At 33.6% G+C, this 23,389-nt stretch overlaps 1 protein-coding gene across 1 annotated transcript; it reads left to right on the top strand.

Moving 5' to 3' along the window:
* Window positions 1–20,170: 20,170 nt before the first annotated feature.
* LOC143606459 (AT-hook motif nuclear-localized protein 1-like) lies at window positions 20,171–22,104 on the top strand (the record flags this gene model as incomplete). The annotated part of the gene is made up of 4 exons (XM_077082226.1): window positions 20,171–20,290; window positions 21,183–21,314; window positions 21,398–21,559; window positions 21,952–22,104. Coding segments are annotated over 4 exons (567 nt in total), but the record flags the coding sequence as incomplete, so codon positions are not given.
* Between the last annotated feature and the right edge of the window lie 1,285 nt (window positions 22,105–23,389).

Below are 23,389 nucleotides of genomic sequence, written 5' to 3'. Positions count from 1 at the left end.
TTTTCTATAATTGTATGTTCGTATTTCCACCTCTATGGTGTCTGCAGAACTTTCACTGGTATGTTGTGACTAATATTTCACCTTTAGTTATGAAAATATTAATAGTCTTTTTTTTATGTATCAATATCAAACGTACAAACTAAAGCATATCGATATGACCATGCGAGGTTAACATTCTATATGTTACCGACTTTTATTATTATTATTTTTATTTATTTTTTTAAATTTTTTGGATTAATGTTTTGTAATCTGATCTTGTTATTTTAATGCAGATTTGGGGATCCATGATTATGAAAAAAAAAGTACAAAGGGCCATATGATGGCATAGTAGATAACATGAAGAGCTTTAGAGCTAAGCTTCATGAAAGTGAAATTTTCACCCAAAAGCACGTGTAGACTTGCCGTGTAAACATATGGAATTCAAAATACGTTACTTATTACTCATTATTCATATTTGAAAAATGTTCCGGATTGAATTTATTATTAAAGTTATAATATTATGATTGTTATATTAACAATTTGATTGAAATATTATTTTATATTGTAAATCATGTGATTTTGACGGTAAATTAGTTTGCATTATAAATACTCCATATGTTTAAATTTAAATAATGTTTACTTACACAAAATTGTGTCAAAGATGTTTTTTTAAAAGGTAGCAAAAAATAAATGCCACTAAAATTATTATCGATATGTAACTAAGATTACTTTTTAAAGACACAACAATTATGCAACAAAAGTCTTTTTTAATATTATGGCGAATAAAAAAATGCCACTAAAAGCTAAAAGGCTTTGTGCGGCAGATTGAAAAAGTGCCACAAAAAGGCTTTAACGTCACTGCTTCTAGTGACACTTTTTGTGTGTGCCGCACATTCTTATAAGGGTCTATAGTAGCACTTTTTTGTTTTTTAGTGATGCTTTTTGTATGTCACGTTATGACATTTTTTTTTGTAGTGTGTAGACATACAAACCCCTATAGTTTATTATACATACAAGGATACAAACTAAAGTATCTAGGGTTTACAACAGGTGTATTATGTATAATTATTACAATTTTTTACACTAAAAAAATTATAATAGCAAATAGTTTCAACATATTCACATTCAAGAAGCTCAAGCAACACACAACAGGTTCAATTTCCATACTGTCAATACCACCACCTGTAGCTTTTTCGATCACAAGACCAGTCACGGGTCAAAGTCAACAACTGGAATGTCAACAGTGGTTTCTTCACTTCCTTCTATATGTTTCAAAATATGATCATCACTATGCCCCAAATCATCATCACCTTCGTTTGGAACAGTCAATTTAGCAGGAGTTATTCGCGACGACCTCAGATTTTCGAATTTTGGGTACCCAACTTCCCAAATATCTGCATCTATCTTTAACTTAATTGTTAAATGATTGAGCCACAACAATAGTTCAACTATATAAGCTTCTACCGGCCCTTTGACCGCATAGTTAAATGTTTAAATCCGGTTTATATCGTTCATCCTGTTTGGCTTCCGACCTCCACACCCGGGCTTACATCTTTCATACTCCTAGACCATATTGACTTCTTCTTTAGAAGTTTAACTTGCATGTTTTGTGTGACACCCCGTAAATTAAGTCGTTTTCCGTACGATCACTAAACATGATTTATTTACGTTAATTCCCTCTAGATTAAAACTTGTCAATTTTAATCAGAACAAGTCTAGCATGTGTCGCATATGCACGATACATTGCATATAAGTAATTTATTTTAATTACTTGAAATTTCGGGTTTTTTCCTGACGTATACGAACGTAGGTGATATTTAAACAACTCAAATATACATTTAAGGAAACCGGGAGGTTTAATTTCTAGGTAATACGATTATGATTGATAATTGATTATATAAAATATTCGAGTATCGAATACGAAACAAGTTACGAGCGCCTATTATTTATTTAAAAATAAATAAATAAAATAAAAATTCTCCATGGTGCTATATTTCCGGTGACTGAAGATAAGAACATTTAATGTTAATGTTAATGCTAACAACTAAAACATTTAAATTCGAGTGGTTTATAAGTAGCTTTTCGATAACAATTAGTAGTAATAACAATAAACGAATTTAAATAGCACTTAAATTCCCACCTTAAAATGCCACGGATAAAACCTTATCTAAATTGTTGCAACGAACTCATAAGTCATACCCGACCACTTTCATTATTCTTGGAGTTAAAATTTAAAAGTTAATTTACAAAATGAATGGTTGAAAACAAATAAAATACAAAACATATTCTTTACTAAAATAACATATCAACACTGTAATGAAAATTCAAAACAAAATAAATAAATATGAAATAAGACCACAATCATCGATCAGGATATCAACAAAATAAATCTTATATCACCATCACTTTTAATTATTCGGTGTAGTACTAGATCTTTTTAGTCAAAGATGACTATCAATCAACACCATATTTTCACATAACTCCACTTACCACTCAACCCATGAATTTGGCCATACCTTCCGCTCCATCACCGTTGCTGCTAACCCCCCACCGTACATTCTTGTTGATTTCTTATTCAACACACAAACTCAATATTCAACTTGATTGGTTAATGAAGAGGTATGTACCCGCCTCAACACCGAGCGAGGCGGGTCAACCCACAAGATATAGACAAAAGACTTGAAATCGACATTATGAAGGCACAAAGCCAAAACCTATGCGCATGGCGCATATCACATATGCTCATGCATCACATGCTCAGGCATCATATGCTCAGGCATCACATATGCTCAGACATCACATATGCTCACGCATCACATATGCTCACGCATATCATATCTGCGCGTGGCGCATCCGCGCGTGGCGCATATCACATGCTTGTGCATATCACATCTGCGCATGAAACATCTGCGCGTGAGAATAAAGAGAATACCTCGCGCATCCTCAGGATAGGCGCATATCACACATGCACATAATCAACCTCGTCCTTATCCAAATTAGGGTAAGGACAACCTTGATTGTGCACGTCAGACAACCTTCCAGAAGGTATCTTTTTAAGGAATAAGAATATGCTGATGTTGACAGCTGCCAATGAAAGGTGGACAACTCAGCAAAACCCATGTGCAACTAACCAATGAAAAAGCACCAGGTGTCCCAAGGACACGTGGCGCGAAGCTATAGGAGGAGGCCAAAAAGGCCCTAATTGGGTCTGAGCCCAATCATTGGAAACCCTAGCACTATAAATACCACATCAACTCCACAAGGAGAGGTATGCCCTATTACACAGTATTCAGCTATATTAAGCAATACACTTCAATTTCCTTACTCTCAGATTATTATCTTCTCCTACAAACTCTTATTCTCACACCGGAGGGTTACCCCAAAGAGGACCCCTCTGTCCCTTTCTGAGGGGTAAGTTTACGGTGTTGTTCATTTTGTAGGTGGAAGAATCCAGATCCCAGAGAACCATCGGTGAAATAGCATAATCACACCCGAGGAAAGTTGATCGTCTACCAGTGAGTCGATCCACGTTTCTTCATTGGCGCCATCCGTGGGACCACGGCAACAAAATCTCATCAGTTCTCTAAAAAAAAAATTTTCACCATGGTTTCTGGTGTTCGTAACGTCGATCAAGTTCTGGAGGATATTGAGCGTGAGGATGTTAATGGGGGACAGCAGTTTCTGAGGGTGCTGCGTGATTCTACGCGCACCACCAGTAACCATCCCTTCATCACAACTCCTCATAGCCAGACTGAAACTCCTCCAGACGATCTCACGTTCCAAAATCTTACCGGCGCGAAACAAAAAGGACCAATGGGTCCAGAAGATGAAACCAATGACCCTAAAGAATGGCTCATAAACGAGCAACGACGTCTAATGGACAAGTACAATGAGCTGGTCAAACACAAAAAGTCAGTCGACTTAACACAAAGGCTAGCGTTTGACAAGCAAACCGTTCATGGAACAAGAAGAGCGCGTGCGCCGGAAGAGGGTCACTCTGTTCACACTGAACATGCTGAGTTTAGTGATGAAGAAGTGCACAGCATAAGGAAGACGCGAGATACTCATGCAGGAGGCTCACAGCTCCGCGCGCACATGAACGTGACGCCTGGAGCCAAAGCCGACATGGATCTGCACACACCGTACAGCCCACCAGTGAGTCGATCTCAGGCGCCAGTTGGGTTCTTGAAGACACCCAGGCGCCAGTTGGATCTGGTCAACTTTTTTACCCAGGCGCCAGTTGGGTTCTTGAAGACACCCACATCCGCAGGCGCAGAAGAGATCGCGCGCATGGTCATGCGGATGGGGATCACACCAGCCCTGATATAGAAAAATCTCTCAGACCAGTCATGAAGGCTCTTGAATGAAACAGTGCAGCACTTGACCTTCTGACTGCGAGGAATAAATGAGAACCAAGAATCTTGGATCTTGGGCTTATAAAAAAACTGAAAGCGCCGAGGGGTGGGCTCCTCGCGCTGAGATTTGCACATGAACTCAAAGTGAGTCATGCGCACGAGTCCAAACGGATGGACTTGGGATATATGAATCCCATAAAACCTAAGCAGCGCACCCACAAACCTTGTCATCGGGAGACGAAGGTTGCAGTGGGTGAAAAAATGGCAATAAAGGGAAATATAGCCGGTTGGCGGGTCCGCCGCCGTTTGCCCGGCCGCCGGCAACATGCAGCCATACTCAGGGAGAAAACCCTGAGAGGCGATAAGGCTGTCAAAATCGGACTGCCTCAGTTTACAGGGGATCTCATCCCACTTCTTCACTGCCTTGGTTTTCCCTACCTCCTCCGATGAGGCCTCAGCAGCCCTCTTCCCCTTGCCGGTCTTCTTAAACGTAGACATTACTAACGATTTCACACGGCGATGGCTGGGGGAGATTGTGTTGTCTGAGCTATCAGACATACAACTATAAAATCGGACAAAGGATGCTTATGAAGAACAGAGATCTGGAAGCAGAAGACAGGTAATCGGAATAGAATGAAAGAAAGGAAAAAGCTCGGAATAAACAACAAAGAAGATGAAGGATAAAAAACTCAAAAGGGCTTGCTTTTATAGGCCCAGGAGAGAGAAAAATTGGTACTGATCGGACTTCACGCGCCCCCACTCGCAGGTGTAAGCCAACGCGAGCGCGACACGTGTCCCTGACACTGTGTGAGGGGACACGAAAAGAAACGATACAGGGGCTGCCAGAGTTCACGCGCCACCACTCGCAGGTACGGACCAACGCGAGCGCGACACGTGTTCCTGACACTATGTGAGGGGACATGAAAGGCAACTGTAGCACCTCTAGCACACGAAAAGTCTGACACGTCTCCGTCACTGACGCATGTCAGCAACAACCAACCACGTACGGGGACGATTCGTTTCAACCAAAAGGATAGAATTTCGCGCAACGATGAGTAATAAGAAGAAAAAGACAAAACCCTACTAAAAGAGCAAACTATTAAGTCTAATATCTGTCTTACCTCGCTCGTGCGAGACAAGACACACATTAGACTGGGGGGGCTTGAAGAGGTATGTACCCGCCTCAACACCGAGCGAGGCGAGTCAACCCACAAGATATAGACAAGAGACTTGAAATCGACATTATGAAGGCACAAAGCCAAAACCTATGCGCATGGCGCATATCACATATGCTCATGCATCACATGCTCAGGCATCATATGCTCAGGCATCACATATGCTCAGACATCACATATGCTCACGCATCACATATGCTCACGCATATCATATCTGCGCGTGGCGCATCCGCGCGTGGCGCATATCACATGCTTGTGCATATCACATCTGCGCATGAAACATCTGCGCGTGAGAATAAAGAAAATACCTCGCGCATCCTCAGGATAGGCGCATATCACACATGCACATAATCAACCTCGTCCTTATCCAAATTAGGGTAAGGACAACCTTGATTGTGCACGTCAGACAACCTTCCAGAAGGTATCTTTTTAAGGAATAAGAATATGCTGATGTTGACAGCTGCCAATGAAAGGTGGACAACTCAGCAAAACCCATGTGCAACTAACCAATGAAAAAGCACCAGGTGTCCCAAGGACACGTGGCGCGAAGCTATAGGAGGAGGCCAAAAAGGCCCTAATTGGGTCTGAGCCCAATCATTGGAAACCCTAGCACTATAAATACCACATCAACTCCACAAGGAGAGGTATGCCCTATTACACAGTATTCAGCTATATTAAGCAATACACTTCAATTTCCTTACTCTCAGATTATTATCTTCTCCTACAAACTCTTATTCTCACACCGGAGGGTTACCCCAAAGAGGACCCCTCTGTCCCTTTCTGAGGGGTAAGTTTACGGTGCTGTTCATTTTGTAGGTGGAAGAATCCAGATCCCAGAGAACCATCGGTGAAATAGCATAATCACACCCGAGGAAAGTTGATCGTCTACCAGTGAGTCGATCCACGTTTCTTCAGTTAAAGTAGAACCCCATTCCCAAAACGGCAAAACCATTCTATATATTTAAGTATATATTAAGATATGAACAAACCAACAATTTTGCAAACAAAAACATTCTGCCTCACTGTCACCATCTCTCTTGAAACACCACCAAGCGAACCACCGCATTCCACAGGTTCCATTCGCACCGTCTCCACGGTAACACCCCTGCAACACGCCACCACCAACAGTCACCACCGGTAGGCACCTCTAACTCCATCGAGCTACCACACCATCACCCCGAGACCACCATCATCAACCGCCACTGTCCTCTCTAGAAGCTCCCTACACTCTCGTCCTCTCTTAAGAACAAGATGGAGAAAAGTTGAACAAGCTTCACGTGAAGAAACAAGCTCAAGATCCTCCAATCTCTCTAGATCCTAATCCTAAAACTTAGTGAGCTTAACCTCCTAAGCCTACTCTATATGTTTATGCTACCCAACAATACATGAACATGTTTAAGAAAATACTAAAACATGTCCATAAAACTTAATAAATATGGATTTTGGTTAATGATTTAACAGGAGTATGAACTATAGGTAAAACAAAAGATAATATAAAATAAGTAGATATGTGTTTGAGAAATATGAACAAAAATGTATGTTTATAAGTTATATTATTGTAAGAAGATGGAATTTTATACACAAAACGTGATGTATTTTTTTGGGAAATATAAAACTGATTATTTTAGTGAATGAGAAAAAAAAAAAGACCACAAGAATATATAAAGCCCGTTCAGAGATTTACAAAGGAAAATATACATTATTATCTTAAAATAAAAATAATGATAATAACTTAATAACGTAATGAAATTATCTAAAAGTAAATATATATTTTTCATATATTTATTTACTACTGGAACGAACAAAACGTTTTCATTCAAGACAAACGACATTTAAGTGACACCGACACTAATATAAAGAATATTCTTAATATTTATAAAGATATATAAGTATTTATTTAAGAAAAAGAAATATAAAAACTTACCACCAACGGATCGTTCAATACTAACGCGTGAAAAGCTATTTACGAAATAAACGAAACGATCGGGTGGTGAAAGCAGCCGGCATCTTAAACGAAACGACCGGTTGGTGAAAGCAACCGGCACGAACGAGTTAACGAAACTACTAGTTGGGTGAAAGCAACTAGCATAAACCGACTTACAAGACGATAAGTGTAACTAAATGACCTTACACGTTTAGGACGTGTGAAGGCAGCAAACCTCGGGTCAAAACTGAAACTGCTAGCGAAACGAACACTGAACTTATGAGGTGAGTTTCATTGCCCCCTTTTTACGGTTTTACTGTTTTATTTATTCAGGGGTTGAAAACATACACAACTGCTTTTATATACGATAATTAGAAACAAAACACACAATCCTTATGCGAACATGAGTTGAACTATGTAGTGCTATAAGTCCCTTGCTTTCATACTATAACCTTTAGCTAACGGAGTTAGCCACAGGAATATACGAATAGAACTATTGACGTTGACATTTCTCTCTACTGTTAGGTTAGTCGCGTTAACCTTCGATATTGCATCGAACAGGGTGCGTATATTCCATCTGTGAGATTTGAACAGGGCAAACAGTTATAAGTCGTGGTTTGGTTAAAACCTCAGGGTTCGTCATATTAATTTGTAGAATTAGCTAGTCTACAGAGGATCATCGTATTTGTTTCAACAGATTATCGTATACTTGTTTACGAACAAATTCAACGATCTATGAATAACGTATTTTCATTCGAGTGTCAAAACCTGTGAACTCATTGTGTTGACTTTTTAAACATATGTTTTTCAAGGAATTAACCACGCACGTAAGGAATCATGAAGACGGGACCTCAGTGCATAATTAGATACTATTTTGATGTTTAACTTCTTTTGTTTAAAAACAAGTTTATGGTTTGTAAAGGCTTTTTAAAACTATTGGTATCTTAATACATTTTGTAACATTCGTTAATTTTTAAACCCGAAAACCCGACCCGTTTTAAATTTTCGGTTTTGCTTCTATTTAAATTTATATATTTTTATAATATTATTAATTAATCTCAATTTTCGTTAATGTATTTTATGTGATCATTTCTATGCAATTATATTTTTCACCACTCTTGTAGTATTACATACAAAATTAAAACATTCATAATCAAGATCAAATATTTATGTACATGTCTCATGCATTTTACTAGAATTATTATTTAACTACTACTACTACTACTTTTATTATTATTATTATTATTATTATTATTATTATTATTATTATTATTATTATCATCATCTTTTCATATTATGTTACTTAACCAATAAAAAAAACTAATATATATTTTAATTACATAAAGTTTATTAAAATAGTTAAACCTTTTGAATGACCCATTAAACTATTTTTAATTTATGTTTTAATTATATTAAACATGATTTAATTTCTTTAATTCCATAAAACATAACAACACTATATTTTCACTATAAAAGGAGGACAAATCTTCCATTATTTTCACACCTCAATACATTATTTTCTTAAGCTTAAGATCACTAACAAGTAAGTTTTTACCATTTCATCCATTTTATAGCTATTGTTTTGATATTTATCTTGAATGTTCATACTTGTTCATAAGTTGTTCTTCATGATCATGTTACTTTTATCATAAAAATCTTATATTTTGGTTTTATGAATCAATATGATCATGGATATCCAAGATAAAACACTATGATTTTTCTAAATCTTGGATCAAATCTAGTTATTATGCAAGAACAAGCATGAATATATATTTATCTAAATCTTATGATTTGTTGATCATTATAAACTTATAAACTTTCCTTTAAATAAGATGATTTATAAAAATTTCTTTTATTTTAAATATTTCACAATAGATATAACATACTTCATATCTTTAAATAAATAATTGAGTAAATTAATTATTGTTTATTTTATTTCAACATAAACTAATATTTATAATTTCTTTAAAAGAATTCATGCAAAACATTTAAGTTATTTAATTAGTAAATTAATTAATTATGTTACTTGGAAAAAAACGTTTAATCATAAACTATTATTAATATTGTTATTTAATATTATATTAATTATGTAACTACAACTCATTTTTAAACTATTAAACATCAAATGACTTTTATAAACTTTATTCATTGTTGTTAAACTAATTAAAAATTCTCAAGTCCCCATTTGGCATAAGTTAATGAAATATATATTTATATAACACATAATACCTAAAACTATTATTAATTAACTTTTATAATCCCGATAGTTAGTCTTTAAATTTTGTATTTCCTTTTTAATTATAGTTTGTGAGGTTCGATCATTTATTTCCTTAAGCACGCTTTTGGTTATTATATCAAGTTATCATCCAATTGCAAAGGTGAGTTTCTCACACCCTCTTTTTAACGCTTTTATACATTTTGGGGGTAGCATATATATCCTATCAACAATACAATTTCGTTTATTCATTATTTACAAACTACAATTCGATACATGGACTTGTGTGTTTATTTGCTTACTTGCTCAAAGATTACGTGCTCATGGTTTCTTATTAAGTATGATCATACGCCCCCCAATGCACTCAGGACCTCGATGTTATGAGTGGAATAGGGACCCCCGATCCGAGTAAGTTGGTTATTACCAACGGAAAAGACACTTACTTGCGCTATTATCCGAGTACGTTGGTGCACAATCCCAATTGGAAAGGACCTTACTGAGCATTTACGCTTGTTCATGGAATGTAGATTTTTATGTATTTATATCAAAACTTGTGTGAACTCACCAACTATTCATTTAGTTGACATTATTTTATATATACTACAGGTACCTTATTTAGAGAACGCTGAAATGACGAAGACATTAGTACTTAGGATATTCAACTTAAATGGACGAATTGCTTAAATGTGTATTTATTTTTATTTCTCTTACTTCCAAAATTGTGTACTTGTTGTTTAAATAAATTAATGATAATATTGTCACTTAATAGTATCACATGTGTTTTGAGCAATCTGTACGTCACACTCGGGCGTATTCCACTTTAGCCGGGGTGTTACAGATTGGTATCAAAGCCGTGACTATAAGATAGAACATTAGACGTAGTGTTCTAGTTGGTTATAGTTTATTTGCTTAATTGTTTAGGTTGCATGATTAGAAATTATGTGAGCCTTATTTGATTGTTCAATGCACATTATTTGGATATTATTAATTTTTTATGCTTCATGTACGCAAATATTATTATACTGATGATTCAATTACTTCAATTACACAAAGCACACACAAGTCCAAAGCTTATGCCTAAAAACAAAGATTTTTCCAACATTTTCAATTATTGATTTTTATTGTGGTGTTCCGATATTTATTCTTCTTAATGATGGTTCTATATGGGTATGTAGTAAACTGTAAGGGGGACGTGTCTGTTTTCTGAAACTCTTGACACCAAGGTTATTGAAACCTAAGGATAAGCAATGCGTATAAATCCCAATCAGACGCGGGACCCGGTTGCTTACCTGGAGAATTGGGAAAGAGCATGAACTCTATTAAGCCAAAGCATACCACTTTCAACGCCATATGAATCACAACTTTAAGTTTTCAAACGCAACAATGTTCTCTTTGTGAAAAGAACATGGTTACACTCCTCTATGTTTTACAATGTGTTTTAAATGGAAGTCTGTACACGAATACCTAGCTTTCGGTTCGATTTAATTATGCATTTTTATACGAGAATAGTTAAGTTTTAAATAAATATTGTGACACGTTTTCTTTATTTATACGCTCATTTACGGCTTGAACTTTTAAAAGTTTGCAAAGTAATAACCGAATTTCAAACGATTCCTTTGTTACTTTACTATTATGTTTTAGAATTGAAAATTCAAAAAGTTAGGGTGATACATGAATGGTCGAATTTCAATTCGATTACCTTATTTCCATATTTATTTACCCTTATGTTTTAGAAATGAAAATTTAAAAAGTCATGGTGGTTTACGAACATTCGATTTCATTATTTATTGTAAGTTTAATATTTTTTTTTCAATATGATTATTCAATAATTTATGAGGTTTTCGTTTATTGAAAGGTGAAAACTCATGACGTTTCATGGGAATTCCAATTTCGATTTCAAATTTGTTTCATGTGATTTCTTTTCTTTACTTGTATCTATTAGTCGTTTTCATACTTACGTCTCAAGTCACGCGAATTCTTCACGTTTCGTATCATACTTCCTTGTTTTCCTAGTTGTTACACTCAACTCGCAAACTGACAATCCAAGTTATCAAGTAAATGGCCTCCGCGAACCCGATCACCCCACGTTTGACCGCACCTACCTTCATCGCTATAGTTAATTCAAATTCAAACCAGCACCATTCTTGGAAACGCAAACTAAACCCAACCGAAAGGCCTCGCCCTGAAACACACCCTTTGTATAGTATGTATAAATTCCACCACTTTACTTACCTGAAACGTTGATATACTTCAATCTGTGGTACCACTTTTGCTAAAACCTACCCAAACTCAACGCCACTCACCCATCTGCAAGAACTGTACCTAACCATTTGTCTCAACCACGTGTTTAACCTCAGGCTTCAAGCCTACTAACATTGTGGTGACCTTAGCAAACTCACCATACTTTAGAAGGCCTAACTTGTTTCCGCCATGCAATATCCTAACCCCACATCCTTTGTCGACCTTATACGATTTTTCGGTTTCAATACTTAGAATTTTACAAAACTCATCAAACTCGTCTATATTTTCTTTTGCATACTTTTCTACATTTTATTTCTTTTACTAACACCTCGCGCCTAATCCCAAGTCCTTAGTTATTTTAATCTTCAGTCAAATGGATTTTCTTTAAAAAAAATTATTACCTCTATTATTATTATTATTAATAAAGTTATTAATATTACCATAATATTACTACTACTATTTTTATTAGTACCATCACCGTCATCATCATCATTATTAATACGGTAATTATCAATATGGTTATTATTAGAATTGTTATTATTATTATTGTTAATATTTTTATTATTATAGATATTAGTAATATTATTATTACTAGTATAATCGTCACTACTATTATAATATTTAAAGTTAAATATTTGCTTCAAACAAGTTTTAAGCACTTTTGAAACTATTTTTTTTTTCATTCAATAATATTTTTATTATTATTATGATTAGTAATATTATTATTACTAGTATTATCGTCACCTCTAATAATAATGTAATTATTATTTCAAACCGTATTTAAAGTAAACGTTTTGTTTCAAACAAATCTTAAGCCCTTTTGAGGCTATATTTCATTCAACAAGTCAGGTTATCTGACAATCTTTTTCCTAGGCCGCTGGCCAAAAGAAAACATTTATTTTTACGTTAAGGATTTCATAAAGTTCTCAAGTTTTATCGCTAGTTAAAAACGTTTTGCCTAACTAAAATAGAATAATCTAAATTCACCATGAGATATAAAAACACCACGATTTACAACCGATTTTCGTAAATTAAAATATATGATATATCCCTTCCCTTCTTTCCCCTTCGTTAACGCCAATGAGTTTCGGCTAAGAAATCATGGCACCATCCCACGTCAACTTTCATGCCACAAACAAACCTGCATTAGAGAAGACAAGTGTCACAAACTACATTTTCTTTTCTTTAACTTCTTCTTCACGTATTTTTCGGACGTACCCAAAGTTATTTTTTTTATATCCACTTCTTTAGAATATTGGTTACGAAGTTTATTTTGATTGTTCATTGATCTTTGATCCATATTCGTTTATATTTTTACGAAATTCGTACATCATTCTTATTCGCTTTATTAAATCGGTTTACGTTTGTTATTTCAAATCTCGTGGTCTATGACCCATTTTTCTCAAACCGTTAAGTGGAAATTGGGACTATGAACATGTATGTATAGCTACCTAATAGAAACCGTATTTTCATTTTATTTCTACATTTTACTATCGGTGACTGGTTCTCTCCAAACGAATTCGTTTACTTAGAACTGGGATTGTGTCCCTTGTACATGCCGAGTTTATGTTATGTTATATTTTACACAAATTGTTATGTTTATTTGTGTACTTCTCTTTCACTCGATGTTTTATTTAAATCATTATGTTGTTCTTGATTTCATCAATCTGGAATCAATGCTTTATTTTGATTTCGAAATTTCAATTGTCCACTTTGATAAACTCAAGGTTGCTATTGTAACTTTTCTTTCACAAACTTAAATGGATTTTAATAATGTGAATATAGAATTTCGTTTATCCGTTTTATTTCAAATTATTAATTTATATGCTGTAATGTTCACTTCATTTCACCTCAATGTTACCGTTAATCGCGCTGCATTCTTTCGGAGATTTCCATTTGTTAAACATCATGGTATTTTGATTAATAAAAAGTTTCGTTTATCTAAGCTATTCTCAAACTGAAATGAGTTATCAATTTACATGTCCATACTTCGTTGGTTAAATGCTACGTTTACCTGCCACGTTATTCTCGACCCTATTATTTCAATTACATGTTATGATTCTAAATGTTTCATTCTTTGACTTCATTACCTCGTTTATTTCGTTTTTAACATCGTTTACTTGGTTTAGACACGATGATATTATTTACTTGATTTAGTGTTTTTGCATTGCCCTTGGCCTGAACGGTCTATTAAGGTGTTTTGTAATGTTTTTACCCTTTTAATTCATTATTTTTTTATTTTATTTATTTATTTTTAACGTTCTATATGAATTTTATTTGTCTATCAAATGTCTATGTCTTAAAACCACACAATAGAGCAAGTTATATGGACCATCCAACGATAGAGCTAATTATGGGTCGACACGTAATTATCAAAGTCCTCGCAAGGAAAATATAATAAGTTCTGTCGTGTGAAATAACTCGAAACTTGGAATGATTTTGGAAAAAAACGGGACAAATGCAATATTATAAGGGCATTGTGGATACGCCGCTGGTACATCTTATATATAAGTGTCATTGTCATATTTCCCATTTGTGGCGTCTTTCGGTTCATTCAAAGATCGGCGTTATTATTTTTATTATTTAAACATGTATGTATAAATTGTTTAAACTTTGAACAACTTTTAGTTGTTTTCTTCTAAAATTTTATTTTTATTTTAATTTCGGGACGAAATTTCTAAAAGTTGAGAATCCTGTAACATTCGTTAAATTTTAAACCCGAAAACCCGACCCGTTTTAAATTTTCGGTTTTGCTTCTATTTAAATTTATATATTTTTATAATATTATTAATTAATCTCAATTTTCGTTAATGTATTTTATGTGATCATTTCTATGCAAATATATTTTTCACCACCCTTGTAGTATTACATACAAATTTAAAACATTCATAATCAAGATCAAATATTTATGTACATGTCCCATGCATTTTACTAGAATTATTATTTAACTACTACTACTACTTTTATTATTATTATTATTATTATCATTATCATTATCATCATCTTTTCATATTATGTTACTAAACCAATAAAAAAACTAATATATGTTTTAATTACATAAAGTTTATTAAAATAGTTAAACATTTTGCATGACCCATTAAACTATTTTTAATTTGTGTTTTAATTATATTAAACATGATTTAATTTCTTTAATTCCATAAGACATAACAACTCTATATTTTCACTATAAAAGGAGGACAAATCTTCCATTATTTTCACACCTCAATACATTATTTTCTTAAGCTTAAGATCACTAACAAGTAAGTTTTTACCACTTTATCCATTTTATAGCTATTGTTTTGATATTTATCTTGAATGTTCATACTTGTTCATAAGTTGTTCTTCATGATCATGTTACTTTTATCATAAAAATCTTATATTTTGGTTTTAAGAATCAATATGATCATGGATATCCAAGATAAACACTATGATTTTTCTAAATCTTAGATCAAATCTAGTTATTATGCAAGAACAAGCATGAATATATATTTATCTAAATCTTATGATTTGTTGATCATTATAAACTTATAAACTTTCCTTTAAATAAGATGATTTATAAAAATTTCTTTTATTTAAAATATTTCACAATAGATATAACATACTTCATATCTTTAAATAAATAATTGAGTAAATTAATTATTGTTTATTTTATTTCAACATAAACTAATATTTATAATTTCTTTAAAAGAATTCATGCAAAACATTTAAGTTAATTAATTAGTAAATTAATTAATTATGTTACTTGGAAAAAAACGTTTAATGATAAACTATTATTAATATTGTTATTTAATATTATATTAATAAGTTATAATTATGTATCTACAACTCATTTTTAAACTAATAAACATCAAATGACTTTTATAAACTTTATTCATTGTTCTAATTAAAAATTCTCAAGTCCCCATTTGCCATAAGTTAATGAAATAGTTATTTAAATAACGCATAATTCCTAAAACTAATATTAATTAACTTTTATAATCCCGATAGTTAGTCTTTAAATTTTGTATTTCCTTTTTAATTATAGTTTGTGAGGTTCGATCATTTATTTCCTTAAGCACGCTTTCGGCTATTATATCAAGTTATCATCCAATTGCAAAGGTGAGTTTCTCACACCCTCTTTTTAACGCTTTTATACATTTTGGGGGTAGCATATATATCCTATCAACAATACAATTTCATTTATTCATTATTTACAAACTACAATTCGATACATGGACTTGTGTGTTTATTTGCTTACTTGCTCAAAGATTACGTGCTCATGGTTTCTCATTAAGTATGATCATACGCCCCCCAATGCACTCAGGACCTCGATGTTATGAGTGGAATAGGGACCCCCGATCCGAGTACGTTGGTTATTACCAACGGAAAAGACACTTACTTGCGCTATTATCCGAGTACGTTGGTGCACAATCCCAATTGGAAAGGACCTTACTTGCTCATTTACGCTTGTTCATGGAATGTAGATTTTTATGTATTTATATCAAAACTTGTGTGAACTCACCAACTATTCATTTAGTTGACATTATTTTATATATATGCTACAAGTACCTTATTTAGAGAACGTTGAAATGACGAAGACATTAGTACTTAGGATATTCAACTTAAATTGACGAATTGCTTAAATGTGTATTTATTTGTATTTCTCTTACTTCCAAAATTGTGTACTTGTTGTTTAAATAAATTAATGATAATATTGTCACTTAATAGTATCACATGTGTTTTGAGCAATCTGTACGTCACACTCGGGCGTATTCCACTTTAGCCGGGGTGTTACTCATTTATGTTGGCGATAATCATATGCTTACGGTATACATGACGTCACTTGCCTTCGTTTTGGCGGGGTGTGACATTTTGGCCTTTCAGTGTTTGCATTAGAAACAACTTACGGCCTGCAAAATGTCAGTAGGCTTAGTTGAGTTTAATAAACTATTTCACAAACAATTAGACAAATATATGAAGCATATGACTGAAGTATGTTGCATAGGGATGTAAACGAGCTAAGCCGCCCGTTATATCTCGAATCGAGCTTCACATAACGAGCTTGACTACTTATACAATATATAATAACTTTTATTTAATATAATAAATATATGTTACATGAAAGATATTATTACAATAATAATTACAATAAAACTAACTAAATAATATAGGCATAAATAATTATACATGTATATGAATAAAATAATTAAAAAATTGTTCACAATATTTCTTTTTTTGGTTAGTTTTCAAAATTGATTAATCATTTTCCGTTTCAAGTATCAGTAAGTTAATTACCAAGGGAACTTTAGCCATTTTATCAAAAGCTTAAATATACATCAAACCAAACATTGCAAACTTTGGAACCACCCAGTGATGTAATTTCCAATAGATATTTAGAAAACTGAATTGTGATTTTAACCTTTTGAAATGGGAGTGGAATTAAGCACTCCTTGGTTCTTCTCTTGCTCATCTTGCTCCAATTTGTCCAATATGCATAACTCTCGGTACAGATCCTGTACCCCAAAACGTGAGTCGTTAGCTCTAAACCATGTACAATAAGAAGTCTGTTATTTACCATTTTGTTAGACTCCCTCTCATATTTCATAAAACATGTCTCTTTTACTTATCATAAATGTTCTTTTTGGTCATTTTATCTACTAAAATACCTTAATCAAATAATAATTTGACAAACACGCAAACATCTAATTATCGAATTATTACAAAATTTTGCTTACATCTGTATGTTGAACCAAGTTTAGCAATTGACCCATTGTTATTTCTGGATCCGCCTTCAATTACTTAGGACGGGTAAGTCCCCAGTCCTGTCCGGAAATCAATAAAATAAAAAAACCGAGTCAAAATTATGTGAGTGACAGCCACAGGTTGGCTATTGGTACCAAAGTGCATATAAAAGTTTTAGCACTACCACACATCCTCGTAACCTAAGTTACCACTACTAATTACATATGTTGCTATGATTTTTTTCACAAAACAAATTCAACAGTTAAGTCATCTTTTGGGAAGCTCGTTTTGGCTCGTCAAGTCTTAACGAGTTTTGGTTTGTTTAAGGTACTACGCAAGCTTGAGCCAACCTTAAACTCAATTAAGATTTTTCTCAAAATATATAAAAACTTCATTATTTAACTAAAAAATAAAATATGAGCCTAGCTTGATCCAAGCTCGAGCCTTAAAAAGTTAAAATACAACTCATGAGACGAGATTGAGCTTTAGGAAAAGATCTTGAAACGATCCGATCACGAGCTGTGATAGGTCATAGAGAACCGAGCTTGACACCAATTTTGAGGAATGTTTTGAAGCATGAAATGGTGTGCATTATATACCAGAACTCATGCATACTTCCATTTATCAAAGTAAATTGTATGTTGAGTCGAAATCGAACAGAGAAACATAAATAAACATTCATCCTAAGTAGTAGCTGATAAATATTTAACTATATATGAAGATTTGTACAATCATATAGCAACCATTAGTTTTTAGTATCATTGTTTGTAGAGTTAGACTACCAACAATTATGTCAGTTACCAACAATTATGTCAGTTACCATTAGGAAATCAAAAGAGATGACAGTTTTTGACCCATTAACTTTTAAACGGGGCAACTTGGGTTGTGTATAACTTCAAACGGATCAAAAAACTAAGATTATTAATGTACCAATATACTTTGACTCGTTACACAAACTTGTATTAAAATAATCGTACGTTGTATTTTCAACTTCAGCTGTTGGTTGGTGTCGACAGTACCTTAACCACCCTAATCCATTTGTTGGTTGTTAATTAAAAAAAATGGATTGGGGCAAAAGGGATCATTTTATAAGTTTGGGACAGAATGGGCTGGGCAAGGTTAGGTTGACCTAGGGCTGTAAATGAGGTACAAAATAATCATACCTAAAACTGAAGGGAAATGGTTTGAGATTTGCGGCAAACTGGACGGTTCAGAGTAAGAAATAATCAAAATCAGTAATGAATAATCAAGAATCACGCAAATTGACCATACAAAGGAAGAGTATAACATACCTGTGCAGAGAGTCTGGTGATGAACAATTGTCTTCCTGTTTTTATATAGCATAGAAAGTAACAATTAGAACACAATAAAAACGTTATCATTGAATGAGACTGGCTAGGAGAAAGACAAACCTGGAGATGCAGATGATAATGAACAAGGTATGTCAATTGTCAGAATATGATGTCCATTGGAGACGTGGATAGCCGGATGAATGACGGTGGTTATAAGGTCGATTTGTAACCCTAGATATGGGGAACGATTGAATGCTGTCATTGAGCAATGTCTTCAATGGGCTGGTAACTGATGGGCGACTCCTCAAGTGATGCGCCTCCAAAATTGATTGCAGGTATTGATTGCAATTGAATGGTGCAGGTATTGATTGCAATTGAATAGTGCCAGTGAGTCATTTTGAAAGGTACCAGAACGTGGCCGGAGGATGATGAAGTAGCCGGCAATCATAAATATTACAGGGTCTTATGATAGAAAAAAAAGAAAGAGATTGAAAGGGTGTCTATAAATAACCTCTTTTTTAACCTCTTTTTTATCTTTAAAAAGCTTACTTTTGTTCAAGGCAATATACCTTTGTCCGACGCATGAGGGTATAAAGGTAATTCAGTAGACCCTTTTCATGTGCATATGTTTCATGTTGAGTAAGACCTAGCTAGATCTTTGATGGATTTATTGCTCTTGTACTGGGTCCCTTATATAAAGAACAAGAGTCAGCCACACATCACCATCCTCTTATTCTGATTTTTTTATCAAGTCAAATGGGTTACTATTTATACCCACTCATTCACTCTTGCCCAACAGAATCTTTCTGCACAAAAAGAAAAGTCTTTTGACTTTATTTTGCATTTTATAAAGCTTGATTATTATGTTCATACATCATATTATGTTCAATCGTATTTTTGAAATTTTGAATCTTGTTAGATTTGTAAGTATGTGTGCTCGTTAATGTGCACTTTTGAACCGTTTGTTAGTTTAACTTTTGCTCCCACTTTGTTGTTTTATGTAACATGCTTAAAATTTTTGAATAATATTCAGTCACTTTGATTAAGTTATGGTGATTTCTAATTGTGAAATCAAATTTGTGATTGTGCTCTTGTAGACCTGTGCTAATGAAATAAGGAAAATTATGATTTTGTTCAAAGATTAAATTTTTATTAGTGGTAACTGATTTTCTTGATCTTTGGTTTCATATTCATTGTTTTTCATGATCTTGGTGTTGTAGGGTTCTGATTTAGTTTAAAGATTGAATTTTTATTCATTGTAATTAATTTTCTTGATACTTGGTTTCATATTTATTGTTTTTGATGATCTTTATGCTGTAGGTGAACAAGTTGCATACTCATACGGTCCCAATTTTACGCCCCATGTGCTTACAGTTAATTCTGGAGAGGTATTTCCAATTTCATATGATAATCTGTTCTGTATCTATTTTTTTTTTCATTCCTAAAAATATGAGCATATCTACTCTCCCCGTTTATGAACTTTGCATTGTTTGATGAAATTTTTTTGACTATTGGTCAATGATAAACAATTCGAGAAATTGATAATTTGACTTCACATTTCACCTGAAAAAAGGGATAGTGCTGGTTGTTATGGGTTTCTTTCGTAAATCACTTTTCCAGGGCTGTAAATGAGCCGAGCTGAGTCGAGCCAGGGTGGGCTCGGCACATTTATCTCAATGAGCTGAAAATTGGGCTTGAGCTCGGCTCGTCAATCCGGCTTATATTTTTTTTTTTAAAATCTGTATTTTTACACATTGACGTGGATATGTATAAGAACTAAAATTAGTTTTTGTAACATACAATAATGCAGCGTTTATGAGCTACATATATCATATATGTTAAAAATTTGGGTTGTAATTTTTTCTCGTTAAATGAACTAAACTAAATCTTAAGCTATTAAGAAATTTTCTTTATATTTTTTTCAGTAAAATATGCCATATGGTTTTTAGTTATACTTATACACACAGTAAACGAGCTGATTTGAAGTGAGCATTTTGAATACTTCTAATATGTTTTATGAAATTATGATTCTTTATTTTTTCAGTAAAATATGCCATATGGTTTTAAGTTACACACACATTAAACGAGCCGATTTGAAGTGAGCATTTTGAATACTTCTAATATGTTTTATGAAATTATGAAAGTTGGCCATATATATAGATCTATGTGTAGGAACCTTTTCAGTTTTTTTTCTTTTTCTTTTTTTTTTTTGTAATAAGAGATTAAGAGTATGTTAATTAAAATTGCTGCATTTTTTAAGCTTCTTTTTTGTGTTTTTAGGATGTTAATATGAAGATTATATCCTTTGCTCAACATGGTTCAAAAGCTATATGTGTTCTTGCTGCAAACGGTTCAATTTCAAATGTAACGCTTCGTCAGCCTGACTCTTCGGGAGGCACTTTAACATACGAGGTACAACTTTTTTTTATTCGTTTTCTTTATTAGAAACTATTGTGAAAAACTATTTGAAATTTTGCTATGTGAAACTCTTGCAGGGTCGTTTTGACATTCTTTCTTTGTCGGGTGCATTTGTGTCAAATGACTGTGGTGGAGCAAAAGGTGTGTCGGGTGGGATGAGTGTTTCTTTGGCGGGTCCTGATGGACGTGTTTTGGGTGGAGGCCTTGCTGGTATGCTGGTAGCTGCGGGTTCCATTCAGGTAGGGCCATTTTCATTTTCTGGCTGGGTTTGGTAACGGGCCAAATGGATAGTGCTGTAGCTTGATACCGGGTCATTTTGAGGTGGACTGATCCATATTTTGTAAATAATTAATGCTTTAAATATCATTATGGTTCTCTTACTTTTGAATAAAGTGATTAGAGAGCTTTTATGCATTAAACGGGCCGTGTTTGCGGGTTAGTGGGTCCACTTTTGACCCACCTGTTTGACCGGCTCCCTTCAAAGCTAGTATTTTCATTTTCATTTGACCTTTTTCAATAGAGACTATTTTTTTTTATTTGACCGGTTAGTTATTTGTTATAAATTATAACCTTCAATCTTGATGTCAATAATAATCATGTTTGACCAATTGACCACAACTATTATCTTTAGGTCATACTTGGCAGCTTTCTACCGGGCCACCAACACGAGCCACAGAACCTTAAGAAATCAAGATTTGAACCCGTACCAACCATCTTGCCACCTGTCATGGCTGCTACGTCCACTTTCAAAGAAACAACCCTACAAATGCGTCACGGGGTTTAGGCCCAGAAAATAACGGGTCTAAACTGAACACGTCAACGTTTGGGGTTTCGTGCTGATAAAATGTTGTGTGTATGTGGGTTCAATGTTAGCCGAGTATAAGGTTGGTTTAGTTTGGAAATCATTTGAATGTTTATTGATTGGTGTTGGAAGACAAAGAAGGTTGGGTGGGTGTTTGAAAGTATAATGGTAGGTGTTAAGATTAGGGTTATGTTTATTGGAGATGTATGATAAGGAAAGGGGTGCTAATTGATTGATTGTTGTTAAAAGTTGTATTTGAGTTTTTTTATATGTTATACAACTGAATATTAATTGGATTCATAACCTTGAAATCAGAACGTCACGTCACCATCATAGTCAGACGACGTTGCAAATATATATTGGACGCATGCTACTTAAGTGATTTAGTTAAGGCGACTTACCAAGTGATTTAGTTAAGGTGACTTACCATTTTTTTTTCTTTGAAATTATCACTCTATAATGATTGTTTCTTGTCATGATCTCTTTAATTCTTTTTCTTTTTTCACTTACAAAATATGATTTTATTAAAAAACAAGTAGGGAATTTTGTCCGCAAAACATGTTTAACATCAATGTTTCTCACATAGACGATGAAACATCTTTTGCACCATAATATCCAAAGAAATAGTTTAAAATGATGAAATGGTAAAATGTTTCACACAAATAATAATAAAACCTCTAAACAAATAGTTTAAAATGAAATGGTAAAATGTTTCTCACACAGACAATTAAATCTTTTTCACCTTTTTCATCGTAATGATAAAATATTCAAACAAATATAGTTTAAAATGACATAATAAAAGGGTCATTAAACAAATAATTCAAAAGCAAAGTCACTTGTTTCGGTTCAAATATAAAAGATATTGTGATTCAGCTTTGGTTAGAGTCTCATCAAACAGATGCTTGCAGATGCAAAAGAACAGTTTGATATGATTGCAATCAGTTAACAAACTCGTCTAACAAAATATGCAATCGGATAAAAACGAATTTAAACTAGAAGCAGTTTAAGATTCATTGACATCACATGTGTCAACTGAAAGTGATAGTAGATTGATTCCAGTTACACTTAAAAACTGTTGTAATCCAATTTCTTAAGTAAAAAAATCCTACAAATCAAATTCATCTCACATTAAGGTTTGGCTTTGAAATAAATGTTTCATCATTAATATCATCGAACCTTATATCATAAGGTTTAAGCACCGAAACTAAATACTAAATATAACAACGTTTCAAAATTTGGCATTGATGACAAAACCAAAACATCCAAC

The sequence above is a fragment of the Bidens hawaiensis genome, unplaced genomic scaffold (genome assembly GCF_021521415.1).
Source record: "Bidens hawaiensis isolate Kalapana, Puna unplaced genomic scaffold, B.hawaiensis_p1.1 tig00074895_1, whole genome shotgun sequence".
Taxonomy (NCBI): domain Eukaryota; kingdom Viridiplantae; phylum Streptophyta; class Magnoliopsida; order Asterales; family Asteraceae; genus Bidens; species Bidens hawaiensis.
Note: the sequence above shows the minus strand (reverse complement) of the source record. Positions and strands in the feature narration are given on the sequence as shown.